This window comes from Haliotis cracherodii, unplaced genomic scaffold, assembly GCF_022045235.1.
Source record: "Haliotis cracherodii isolate W230 unplaced genomic scaffold, xgHalCrac1.p SCAF_1, whole genome shotgun sequence".
NCBI lineage: Eukaryota > Metazoa > Mollusca > Gastropoda > Lepetellida > Haliotidae > Haliotis > Haliotis cracherodii.
Window position 1 is genome coordinate 64,375,374 of NW_027266264.1, and position 11,951 is coordinate 64,387,324.

The following is an 11,951-nucleotide window of genomic DNA, read 5'->3' on the forward strand; positions in this document are numbered from 1 at the left end:
GACTAGTATTCCATGTGTGGTCACAAAGTTTTGAAACGATTTGTACGCAAGTACGTTCTACATTTCTACGTTTTCACTTCGCATCTATTGAAATAATGGTTATCTAGAAAAAAACATCGATATAAGCTGTATTCTAAGTGACAAAACCCTTCATCGCACACGTTCACTTGAATCAAATTGTAACTTCGGTCTCAATTATTTCTAAATAAGCATTAGTAGCGTATACATGTACATGAGACATACACGTAATAATAAGAATACATATTTATTTTTACTAATTAATCTTCCATCAATGTACATATTATTATTATCGACAAGCTCATTCCACATTCGCCATGACAGGAAAAATACACTCATTCTGAATGCCATGTATTATTACATGTCTTCGCATACAATCACTCCGGTTATATCGATGTCGCAATTGCCAAACAATCGGTTATAACGAACCCGTTTCCAATTCCTCAGAGTGATGAACAACATTATTGGTCATGTGAATCGCCTCCCATGGAGATCGTGAAGCCTTGCATCGAATATGTCTTGTTAATATTGTACAAACTGTGACAAGTCTATAACTGATAAGTTGTTTCTGTCTGTTTAGTAATTACATATTATGCATTTTGATGTCGTTTTCTCATTGTTATATCAACTGATTGTTTTCTTATTTTCATTATTTAATTCGGAAAATTAAAATTCGCTACAACGAAGAACATTATTGAACGAGAAAGCCCTTCATATTGCAAATGGAGTCGACACTGCAATATTCAGTTATTGACATCAGTATCATCTTTAGAAATTAAAAGGTACTTTAGACTAGCTGCTTGTATGTGCGTAATGATTTAACGACATGTAAATGTGTCTATTTCTCGTCTAACAGATGGAAATACTATGCATTAGTTATCTCATTATCTTGTGTGTGGTGAGACTGTTTCCCCACTTACCTCGTTTATATAATGGATTCATACCAATGGACGCTTCATGCGAGCTTCCTCAAAGCATACCTATGTTTAATGAGACGTATAATTCATTCTAATAATATGCTTCTATCCTTTAATCACAACATATATACATATCCAATACTTTCAAGCCGCATTTGCACACTGGAGCATATGAATAGACAACATAAGCTATATGTAGTGAGAAATTTGGAATGAGATATGTGAAATCTGAAAACGTTCTACAAATGTCATCATCTATATATTAATTGAAAGAAAACGTTTTGGAACTGTGAATGCAATAGCATCCTAGGGCTAACTGACAAGTGACCGTGACCTTCACGGCTGGGTCGACATTATCATCTCTGGGATTACAATGAGTGAGCATGGATACTTGGAGATGTTGGTTCCATTTCTGGTGTGTTGGTCGAGTTCAGGGGATGGCGATATGACACTATAACAATGGCTTGGACCAATATTAACCCCTATGGATACGCATGACATTTTACACGATTGCAATAATTCGAGTTTTACTAACCTTTTCTCAGTTATGAACTCTTAAAACAAATATATTTCATTTATTTCAAACTAATAGACACACGTTACAAGCGATCCGTATCAGTTGTCACCAGGAAAGGATTATGTTTCAATCTTCCCCATGTCGTAAAAGATTTCAATGAATATATTCGGAGACCATATGCAAATGTATCATTTAAATATATGCAGAATTAAAGGAATGTTATTTGTATCAATACTTTACATGTTTTGAGTATATGAACCGGTAATTTTATAATCATGGGTATCAGTATCAATAGTTTGCTGCTTAGGAGTATTAGTACCAATAGTATGCAGGGTAAGAGTATTTGTATTAGAATATTTCAGTATCTGTAACGTATCTTACTTGTGAGTATGTGTATCAATATTCTTTCAGCTCTTTGAGCAGGGGGCGGTCGGGTAGCCTAGTGGTTAAAGCGTTCGCTCGTCAAGCCGAAGACCCGGGTTCGATTCCCGACATGGGTACAATGTGTGAAGCCCATTTCTGGTGACCCCCGCCGTGATATTGCTGGAATATTGCTAAGAGCGGCGTAAAACCAAACTCACTCACTCACTCTTTGAGCAGGATTGCAAGTCATGTGTATCTTTACGAGTATATGTTACAGCTGTTGTATCTGTATCAGTATTGCGTTTGTTATACGTATTTCTCATACGTATCTGTGTATCAGTATGATGAGTATCAGTATCAACATTCTCCATGTGATGAATATCACTATCGGTCCCGACAGAGTATCGGTATCAATAGCCTACAGGTCGTGACAGTAGCCACCATGATATCTGTATTGTTCTTGTATTGATTCCCGTTCTTCGCGATTAAAGGGGTCAGATGGCTTCCCACCGGACATGAATATGAATTTGTGGCGGCACATGGTCCTGCGTGCAGCACACAGGTCACAACGTTGGTCGCCTACAGAAGATGGACGGGGGACCGTGTGAACGGCAGCTGGTCCTGACCCACACAGAAGCATATGTAGCACACTGGTGACTCCTCAGGCGAGGGATTTTATTCGCAATATTCCTCTGTTCAGCAGTGAATGGGTACCCGGTAGGATGAGAATGGGATGTGATTGTTAACCTTCTAGCGCCACACATGCAGCTGGGGTTGTATATTCCCATGGGAGCTGAGAATGAGAATCGAGTGACCATTGATCCATTGACGAAGTAATAATGTAGCACTCGAGCATGGTCTAGGGAGTGGATTTTACGCATCATAAATATGCAGTTATTATTATTATTATTATTATTATTATTATTATTATTAATGAATCATAGAGACGTGGGCTGTAAGTGTAGGATCATAAAAAGTTGGTGTTACAGTTACAGCAAGCGCCGTTTACGAATATCTTTAAGAGACCCATGAGCTCCATGCAACTACGCTGTGCCATCACAAGAAGCCATCGCACACACCATAAAAAATATTATTAAACAGTCCTAGGTGTCTGGTTACAAGTCAGCAAAGCTTGGCATGTTTTAGTGTTTGCAAACAATTCACAGCGGGAGAAGTCATCATCATGATGTCATCTGCATATAGTATACGTTAGTACGTAAGACTGGGGCAGGGAAGGTTCTGCCTCATATGTCTCTTCAGGTAATACATAGAGGCAGGGCGTATCATAACTCACATCGGTGTCAGAAGTAACCAGTTTATGAATATACATGACACACGCTGAAGGGGCTGGAGGGCAGGATGTACGCACGTGTGACGCACAGAACACACGCGCCATAGGAATATAAATAGATCACCATGTCTATAATATTGAATAGAGGTGACAACTGCTTTAAGAAAACAAGGACCACAGTTCACAGTTTCATGAAATAAATCAATTAATTTGTTCGCTGTGGAAAACGAAAACAAACATTACACGCTGATAACGTGATTCTTGAGAAAAACATGTTATTGTTATCAATCGTGCACATGTACAGCCTCGGTGCGCCGTATGGCGCTAGCCTTAAGATGAAGATGAGGAACATGGGGTATGTATTGACATACTTACCTCCTATAGCTTGTGGCAGTTTGGCGTTCACTGACACTGTCATGCTTGCAAGGATCACAAAGAATAGGGCCATGGTCGGTGTGGCTGTTTGGCGCTGCAGTATATTCCTATTACCAACATGCCGCCCCTCTACGAGGCTATCTCAGTGATCTACACAACGCCAACAACCTACTCGATTCTGCAGGCTTATATTACACAGTTGTCTTTAAACACTTTCGGCTTTCTGCTATTTTCTCCATGGCCAAAGTTTGGGTTCAAAACGGGGTCGCTTGGTTATCGTAGTTCGCTAGTCTCCGCTAGACATCGCCTCGCTTCTCGCCTTGTATTATGAAGATCAGTTTGGCCGCTAACTGATCGAACCGATTTCCAGCCAATCAAATTGCCTGTAACAAAGAGTGGTGAAAGGTTAAACGCTAGGAGCTTTGGAACTGTATTGAACTGCTCAGCGAGATTTACCGGTAAGCGGGGTGATTAGCGACACAGTAGGAGTTAGGAATTAGCTCATCGGGGGGAAGGCGGGGTGCAATTAGTGTGGGGCGTCTACACATGAAACAGAGACAATGCAAAGTTTACATACCCACGGCACAGACTGGATTATGTTCGTGTCAAAGTTCATTTTTGAATGAAGAGGAGGGGTTGTGAGGGGAGGGCACCTCATCTTTTGAAGCAACGTTACGTTATGTTTAGCACTTGAATATTGAACGCCAACATTCAATAACATTGCTGTACATGATGATGATTAGTAAAACGGGTGGTGTGTGAAACTGTTTATATTTGTCGTGGGCACATTGTCAAATATACTTCATACTTCCACTTACAGTAAACTACGGTTATAACGAACACGCTTATAACGAACTAACGGATATAACGAACTAACTTTATAGTCCCGACTATTTGCTGTAGTTATACTGTATATATACTTATAACGAATTACGGTTATAATGAACTAACATTAGTAGTCCCTTTGAGTTCGTTATAACCGTAGTTTACTGTAGTTATAAACACCGCTCTTTTGACTTTATATTATATCTGCCAAGGTCATACATTAACACACACACACACACACACACACACACACACACACACACACACACACACACACACACACACACACACACACACACACACACACACACACACACACACACACACACACACATATATATATATATATATATATATATATATATATATATATCTGTGTGTGTATGTCAATTTATATACATATATTTATTTGCGCGCACGCGTTAGCCTGAAAGTAGGCCAGTTTATGAGTTCGTCGCTAAAAATAACCCCGCCTCATACTTAGTGCGTTTTTTCCTGACCTAATCATCATGCTGGCAGTTCCATCTTCCAGAGGCAGAATATTAAGCCTCAGCTTCAACGAAACCTCATTACAAGCACCACGTGTGTTTATTTCCTTGCGGTGTATAAACATCAATAACTTTCTGAACATTGTGTCAATTACGAGGGAATTAATGCACGCTTTACAACTACAACTTGCAACAGGTGCGCGTCTTTGTTATTCCTAAGCAATTGTTAATGTAGCTAACTCGGGGACTTTGATCAATACAAATAAGTACCTATTTGGGGACTAATCCTCCCAAGCCTGCTGGTACATAGTAACGTGGCCAACGATACAAAAACACAATGAAACGCAGCGCTAATCTATTCTAACATGTTTAATCTTGTTGTCATTTGCCTAATTACATGTTAAATAATAAAGCTGATTCTCTGGGGCACATGTCACGGAAAGCGCTGTGAATAAAGATTTAATTGTAATATTGCGTGGACTCGTGAATAATGATCTTAACGTCGAATGTAATTCGTTTTTGTATGCTGCATTAATAATAATTATAAACGTTTCATGCTCGTATGTAGGCTTACTGTCACTTTCACTTGAATAGCACCTCCCACACTCCCTAAGAATGGCTGTTGTGATTGGTAATTATTTATACATGTACGTGTATGATATTGTTTAAAAATATTTTCAGTTATTTTAATCTATTTAAAGATCCTATACACTTTTATTACCATTATCTTTTAAATATTGTGTTTAATTGTTTTCGTTTCCTCGTGTGTGTCATTTTAATCTTGTACGTCATGTCGTTTTCCACATTTTCGTTCACGGTAAGGGGGACAACTCTTCATACACCGGTTATCAGAGGTTAAAACTACTGCGTCTTCCCGTCAATATTGCGCAAACAAACAAGAGACACGGCAGATATTTTTACCTTAGATGTAACTCAAGCACATAAAAAGAACATGTAATATAAAAACATTAATGGTATCAGCAGCCATCGGTGACGTATAAGTACAGTGAATACGCGTACAGTGTGTATACCAGGAGATGGGTCATAGCGGTGTGGGGAAAATACCGAAAGTAGACGAAGAATAGTTAATTGCATACGAATAATTGTCCTAATTTTTGCTGGCACCCTGTTTACCACATGCGTGGTTTAATTGTTGTTTAACAACACGTTCTTTATAAATGACAGGGGCGGTCGGATAGCCTAGTGGTTAAAGTGTTCGCTCGTCGCGCCGAAGACCCGGGTTCGAGTCCCGACATGGGTACGCCTTGATATTGCTGCAATATTTCTAAACACAGCGTAAAACCATACTCACTCACTATAAACGGCAATTTTCATATTGATTGTTGCGTTTTCTTAATTATCTCATATGAAATAAAGGAGAAATATATTTTTGTATTCATTAAGACTTATACTTCACATATGCCGGTAAGGTTGTAAGTGAGTTGGGTTTACGCCATTTTAAGCAATATCACGGACGGGAACGCTGACTTGACCCATGTAGGATACCGAGCCCGGCATGTAGGTGTGGAGAGGGAACGCTTTAACCACTCAGCTACACCACCATCCCATCACAAGATGGGAAGCGTCCGCCTGTTCAACTTCTTAAATGCCACGTCTAGCGTGATGGTCCTTAACGAGGTGAGGTGAAATGGTGTTTAACGTCGCGTCCATGATTACTGCACTTATATACCGACGTGCAAGCACGTGTGTGCGTATATGTGGGGCTGCTTGTACTAGTCCGGACTGATGCCAATTCATAGTCCTAGCACACCGCCACACATGCCGCAGTTTAACATGAATACCCCAGATACAGTATACTGACTCCGAGCCCACCAGTCCTTGTTTTAGCCCTTTAATACCGAGCGTCAGACAGGATAACAACAAGTACCATCTTTAAACGTCTTTTGGTATGACGCGGACCTTCCGCTCTTCGGGCGGACGTTCTACCACTCGACCATGTAGGCGGTGTGTACTTTAATGGGACGACGTTGTGGGGCGACGTTACTGTTCAAGGCCGATAAGTGGTATCGTCCTTGCCACTTATATAGAAACACGAATATCGTGATTATGGATAAACGAAGATAGTTGCATGTGTTCTAATACTTTTAAAGTGAAAACAAGCCAATCCGGCGACGAGGAATATTATTTACAGAAATGACGAAAATTGTAAAGTGCGCGTTTTAAGAAATATTCATAACGTTAGAGCGATTGACGTCATCACTGAGTTGTTAACACGTGGTTATAATCCGGGTAACGAGCGGGTGTCAGGTGACTGCGAGAGACAATATTTCACAGCTTGTGAAATTGCCATCTCACGCCTCAGACTCGGTCACAAAAAGCACTATGACAAGGTTTTTCCATCTTGCAATCAACCTGAATCCATTGCTCATTTGTTACTGGAACGTCAAGACCATGCCCCAGCCCGGGTTCCGCTAATAGAAGATCCGCTATCTGTCGTAGATCTCCTAAAGCCAAGAGATGCAATAGCGAAGACCAAACTAACTCTATTTCTGAGAGATGGGCAGCTACTCAAACGTATATACACAGAGCAGCCAAAGATAAAAATGAAATTACATTGATATACGAAAATAGACATCATATCAATACAAAAACTGAAATTATAGTAATTCTAAAACTCGCAATAGATATGTGTACCCTACTCGCACACACAAGTCCCAAAGAGGGACAGGTCAGCCGAAATTGCTAAGGCATAAGGCAACAACAACAGCGTTCGTTCATCACCAGTACGAACTGAAAGAAAACAACGAGAACATGTAGTATTTCTAACGCTATTTACCCGCACGGAGTTCGAGATACACACGCTGCTAAATATAGCCGCTGGCAATCACATGACAGCCGACCCTCCCCAGATTGTAACCACGTGATCTAAATTCAATGATCATGCTTATCATGACATTTCTTGAATAGCGCAATTTGTAAAGTACTAGAGCACATGCAGCTATATTCGTAATTATCATCGTGATATTTCGTGATTCTAATTCAAGAGGCGAGGGCTATTTGTGTTAATATCATCCTAATACCTTAAGTCATAATAACATTGTTGTTAAATACATGTGGTATATCATCATAAGATGACGAGTAAGCGAGAACACTGTGTTTAACGTTGCTTTGGACATCATTTCACTGATATCACAGTGTGCCCAGAAGTGTGCACTTCTTTTGTGCTGACAAACCAAGAATCATGATCACGTGTTTTCGAACCCATGATCAGCGGATCCTGGAACGACTAAGGGGCGCAACACTTCAAAACGAATCGTTACCACTCCGTCACCATAAAGGGACGAAATAGTACATAACATGGGTGAGTGAGTGAGTATGGTTAATGCTGCTTTCAGCAATATCCCAGCCTTTTCACGACCGAAATGGGCTTCACACATTTGGAACAAACACAGTATCTTAAACGACATGATGGTGTAACTCGATCATTTTATTACCGTCTTCGCCATGTTTGTGGTTTTGACACAGAGGTCCACCCATGGTACGACCCGGAATAGGTAGAGGGCGTCATGGAAAATGATAAATAAAAAATTCTTTGGAATAGGCCCATTTACAGCCTCAGACGTATCCAGGCCAACAAATCTGATCTTGTCCTTTTTGATAAATCCATTGAAATCATTTATATCATTGAATTTTCTGTCCCCTTTGTCACTGATGTGATTGACAAGATTGAGGAAAAACATGGCAAATATGCGGACCTCGCTTTCGAAATGTCACGCTTGCATCCCAAGTACCAAGTTGTCCGACTCCCCATTGTTTTCGGTGCTTTAGGTTTGGTACTTCCCAATCTGTTGACTGACTTTGGGAGAATACCCGGGTTTGCTACCTGGAATACAGCCCTTCTGACAATCTGGGTAATGGAGAAGGCTGCAGTGTTGGGGAGTCTTCACATTCTCCGAAAAGTTCTGGGCGGGTTTGACTAGGCAGCGCTTCCTGGGAGAAGTCCCATTCGCTGTCTGGGCTGCGTCTTGAGAGGGCAAGGGCCCTGAGCTGATGATGAGCCTAACCAGCCTGACTGTGCCAGGATCACCCAAACCCTCTTTGCTGCATTTTTTAATTTTAATTTGTAAATAATAATAATAATAATAATGATAATAATAATATAACGCTGGTCTAATGATATGTACAATAAATGCCATTTCTACAAAGCGAATGTTCTCCCTTTCATCCGAATAACGATAGAATACATCAGAATTGATACTTCAGTTGCACGTGTTCACACAGTTGTACTGCAACATGCGTAATACGAGAAAAAAAACTCATAAATAAAAGTCAATATCATTATGGAGATTATTATCGTTAACATCTCGTCAACAGGTCATCGTATTAGTCATAGAATGTTATGAAAATATCTACATCTGTCAATAGAGGGGCTTCAAATATTCGGGAGCATTGTCTACGTCAATCATATTTTTTACTGAAAACAGAGTTGAATTATGGGTCACTGCATCTTTATTCTTTCAATGCAACGTTTCGGTATATATGCTAGTAACTTGGTAGTTTATCATCACCACGATTATCTTCAAGTGCCATTCAGTAGATGTAGTATCAATACAGGGTTGACTTAGTGTTTATTTTTGACGAAGGTACCAGCGTCTGTACGAAACGTCCAATTGAAAGAATAAAGATGTGGAATCCATAAGCTTCGAACCAATCGTTGATCCATACCTCGCACATTAACGAGGCACAATGCACTGCGTGTTGGACTATGAACACCAAGAACGAACCTGGATAACTGATAGAAGACGTGGAACTCTGGCGTTAGTTTCAGCACTACTAGGTCGAGGTCACTTGGATGACGAATGCTTGTACTTGAGTTCCTGTGAGCTTTAGTGCTGTACTGGGAAGTCCTTGTCCCCTCTTCGTTTCTGTAACATGTCCAAGGAAATTAGTTCATGCTGTAAAATGTCCCATTCATTGCAGCTATCAATTTTAAAATCAATAACAGTTATGGATTTCACGTTCCTTTTAATTAAGCAACACAAATACATTGATAACATAAAATGGAATCGTTTAGTAGCATGTTGTTTAGACATTGAAAAAACATATTGATCAAACGTTTTACATTTAATAATTAGTCGTTAATTTGCATTTGTGTGCTGTTGCAGTTATGCTAACTAATCTATTTGGGATCGACAATTTGATATTTGGAAGTTTCGAAAACGAATTATAGAAAATTGTTCGAGAAAATATTAGAAAGCAATACTTTTGCCTCCCATGTTGGTTGTTGTGAAATAAATGTGTCATTAAAATTGTTCTGGTCCTATATATTGAAGAAGTGAACGAAAAATAGTATTGTCACAAACAAAATCGCCAACCTTGAGAATAATCAAATCATCGCTCACTAACAGTGAAACACACCTGTCTGGACTACACAGATGACCCAATAGCACATTAGAGGCTACATGACATCATTCAAAACTGTATGGTATCGACATGTTGGTATGTATGAGGCACACATTGTTATATTCGCCATAATCCCTATGGGCGAAAGGATAGGATAGGCCTACACTAACCTATGCTTGTCTTAAAAGGCAACTAAATGAATCGGGTTATCAGTCTCGGTGACTTGTGTGGCATCGTACCCCGACGGCGTTGCACATACTTGGAATGACTGGTTGTCTTGTCTCGATTCGATCATTTACAGCTCGCCGTGATGTACCTGGGATTTTGCTGACTGTGGCATTAAACAACAAACACATTTGTCATTCTGTTTGCTTATGTTGCGAGTTTTGCATACATGCGTTTGTGACCCAAATGTAATCGTATTCAAGACCAACACGTAAGTAATATATTAACAGAGTTATTTCATAACTCATTTCTTTGGTTGTCTCCTTATGCAGAGAATATGAGAGAATATTTACTTTGCGGATTTGCGAAATATTTTGCGATGTTTCGTGAAGAATTATCTTTCTTGAAATCTGTCGTTACAACTCCACGTGTCAGCTTGATGTGGAAGGAAATTCGAACGTTAATAAGATCGAAGACGTCTACCATTTTGATGGAATCAAGAGCACTGATATAATACTGACAAACAAAGGACTGTAAGACTCAAACCCTTGATTTGCGGATCTTGACACGACTAAGGAACGCAACTCTGAATAGAGATGTGCATCGCCTCTAACAACCGGGCCACCCGTGGTCATACCGCGGTTGAAACCAGTAGCTTTGGACGGAATGTTTAAGTAGAATGCATGTTAATGGAATACTCATTTTCTAGTGCGTATAATCTAAGACATATACTATTTCAAAATTTCATTTGAGTCATGCTAAATAGTAGCGGCTATCCATGTGCACCTAGTTAAGTACGATTTGACTATATACATTATATCACGGCTCCCGTCCAAATCAGTTTTCATCTGAAATCCGGAACAGTGGTCCACGTCTTCAGGGTACGATAACACACAGAGCCAAGTCACCGAGCCTCCCCACTCGCCACTAAAAGGTTGCATTTTCCTGAAAGCATGAGTTTCTGGGGATCTATTCTGACAGGAATCCCCAAAGAGGCTGAGATAAAGAGTCTGCCGTAGTTGCAGCACTATATCCTTTTACGTTTTAAGTGCGTCTGATAAACTCGTCTTGGTGCCTGGCTGAGTGAGAGTGTTTGGTTTTTGAGCCGCTTTTAACTGATTTCAGTCACTTTAATGTGGGAGGAAAGCCCGAAGTGATGCAGGTCTTAGAGGTTACCACTTTAGTGAAACCCACGATCACGGATATGAAGCTGACAAATCAAGAAACATAACCATGTAGAATTTAGGATTCGAACCGGTGACCATAGGTCTCAGGCACGCCTAAGTGACCAATCCATGCACTGCGAATTGCAGCGCCTTAGATGACTGGGCTACCCGTGGCTCCGTCTGGCCGAGAAGGCGTTGCCTTGTGTAAAGTCAGGTGTACTGGTTAGCTAAGATCAGCTGACATAACACTGACCAATCCAAATATATTTGTCACTGTACTCCTTTCGTTTTGCATTACACAATCTTACCCTTAATTCATATATTCAAAACGTGACACTTTGGTAGACAATGGTCGAGTAGATTTTGTTTGGCACCAAGATCACATTAAGGTTTATTTCCTCGATATTCTTGTCACACAGACTAACTATCATATTATTAACTTGTTTTATTGATTTTTGATTT

The 11,951-nt window shown here is 40.1% G+C and overlaps 1 protein-coding gene across 1 annotated transcript in view; it reads right to left on the reverse strand.

Annotated features, from left to right (window-relative positions):
• Window positions 1-3,864, reverse strand: part of LOC139456411 (acetylcholine receptor subunit beta-like 1) — a 62,241-nt gene extending 58,377 nt beyond the window's left edge. Inside the window, exon 1 of the mRNA XM_071238234.1 lies at window positions 3,482-3,864. Within this exon, the coding sequence (XP_071094335.1) occupies window positions 3,482-3,554 (73 nt within the window). The 5' untranslated portion in view covers window positions 3,555-3,864. The remainder of the gene's footprint in view (window positions 1-3,481) is intronic.
• Window positions 3,865-11,951: the final 8,087 nt, after the last annotated feature.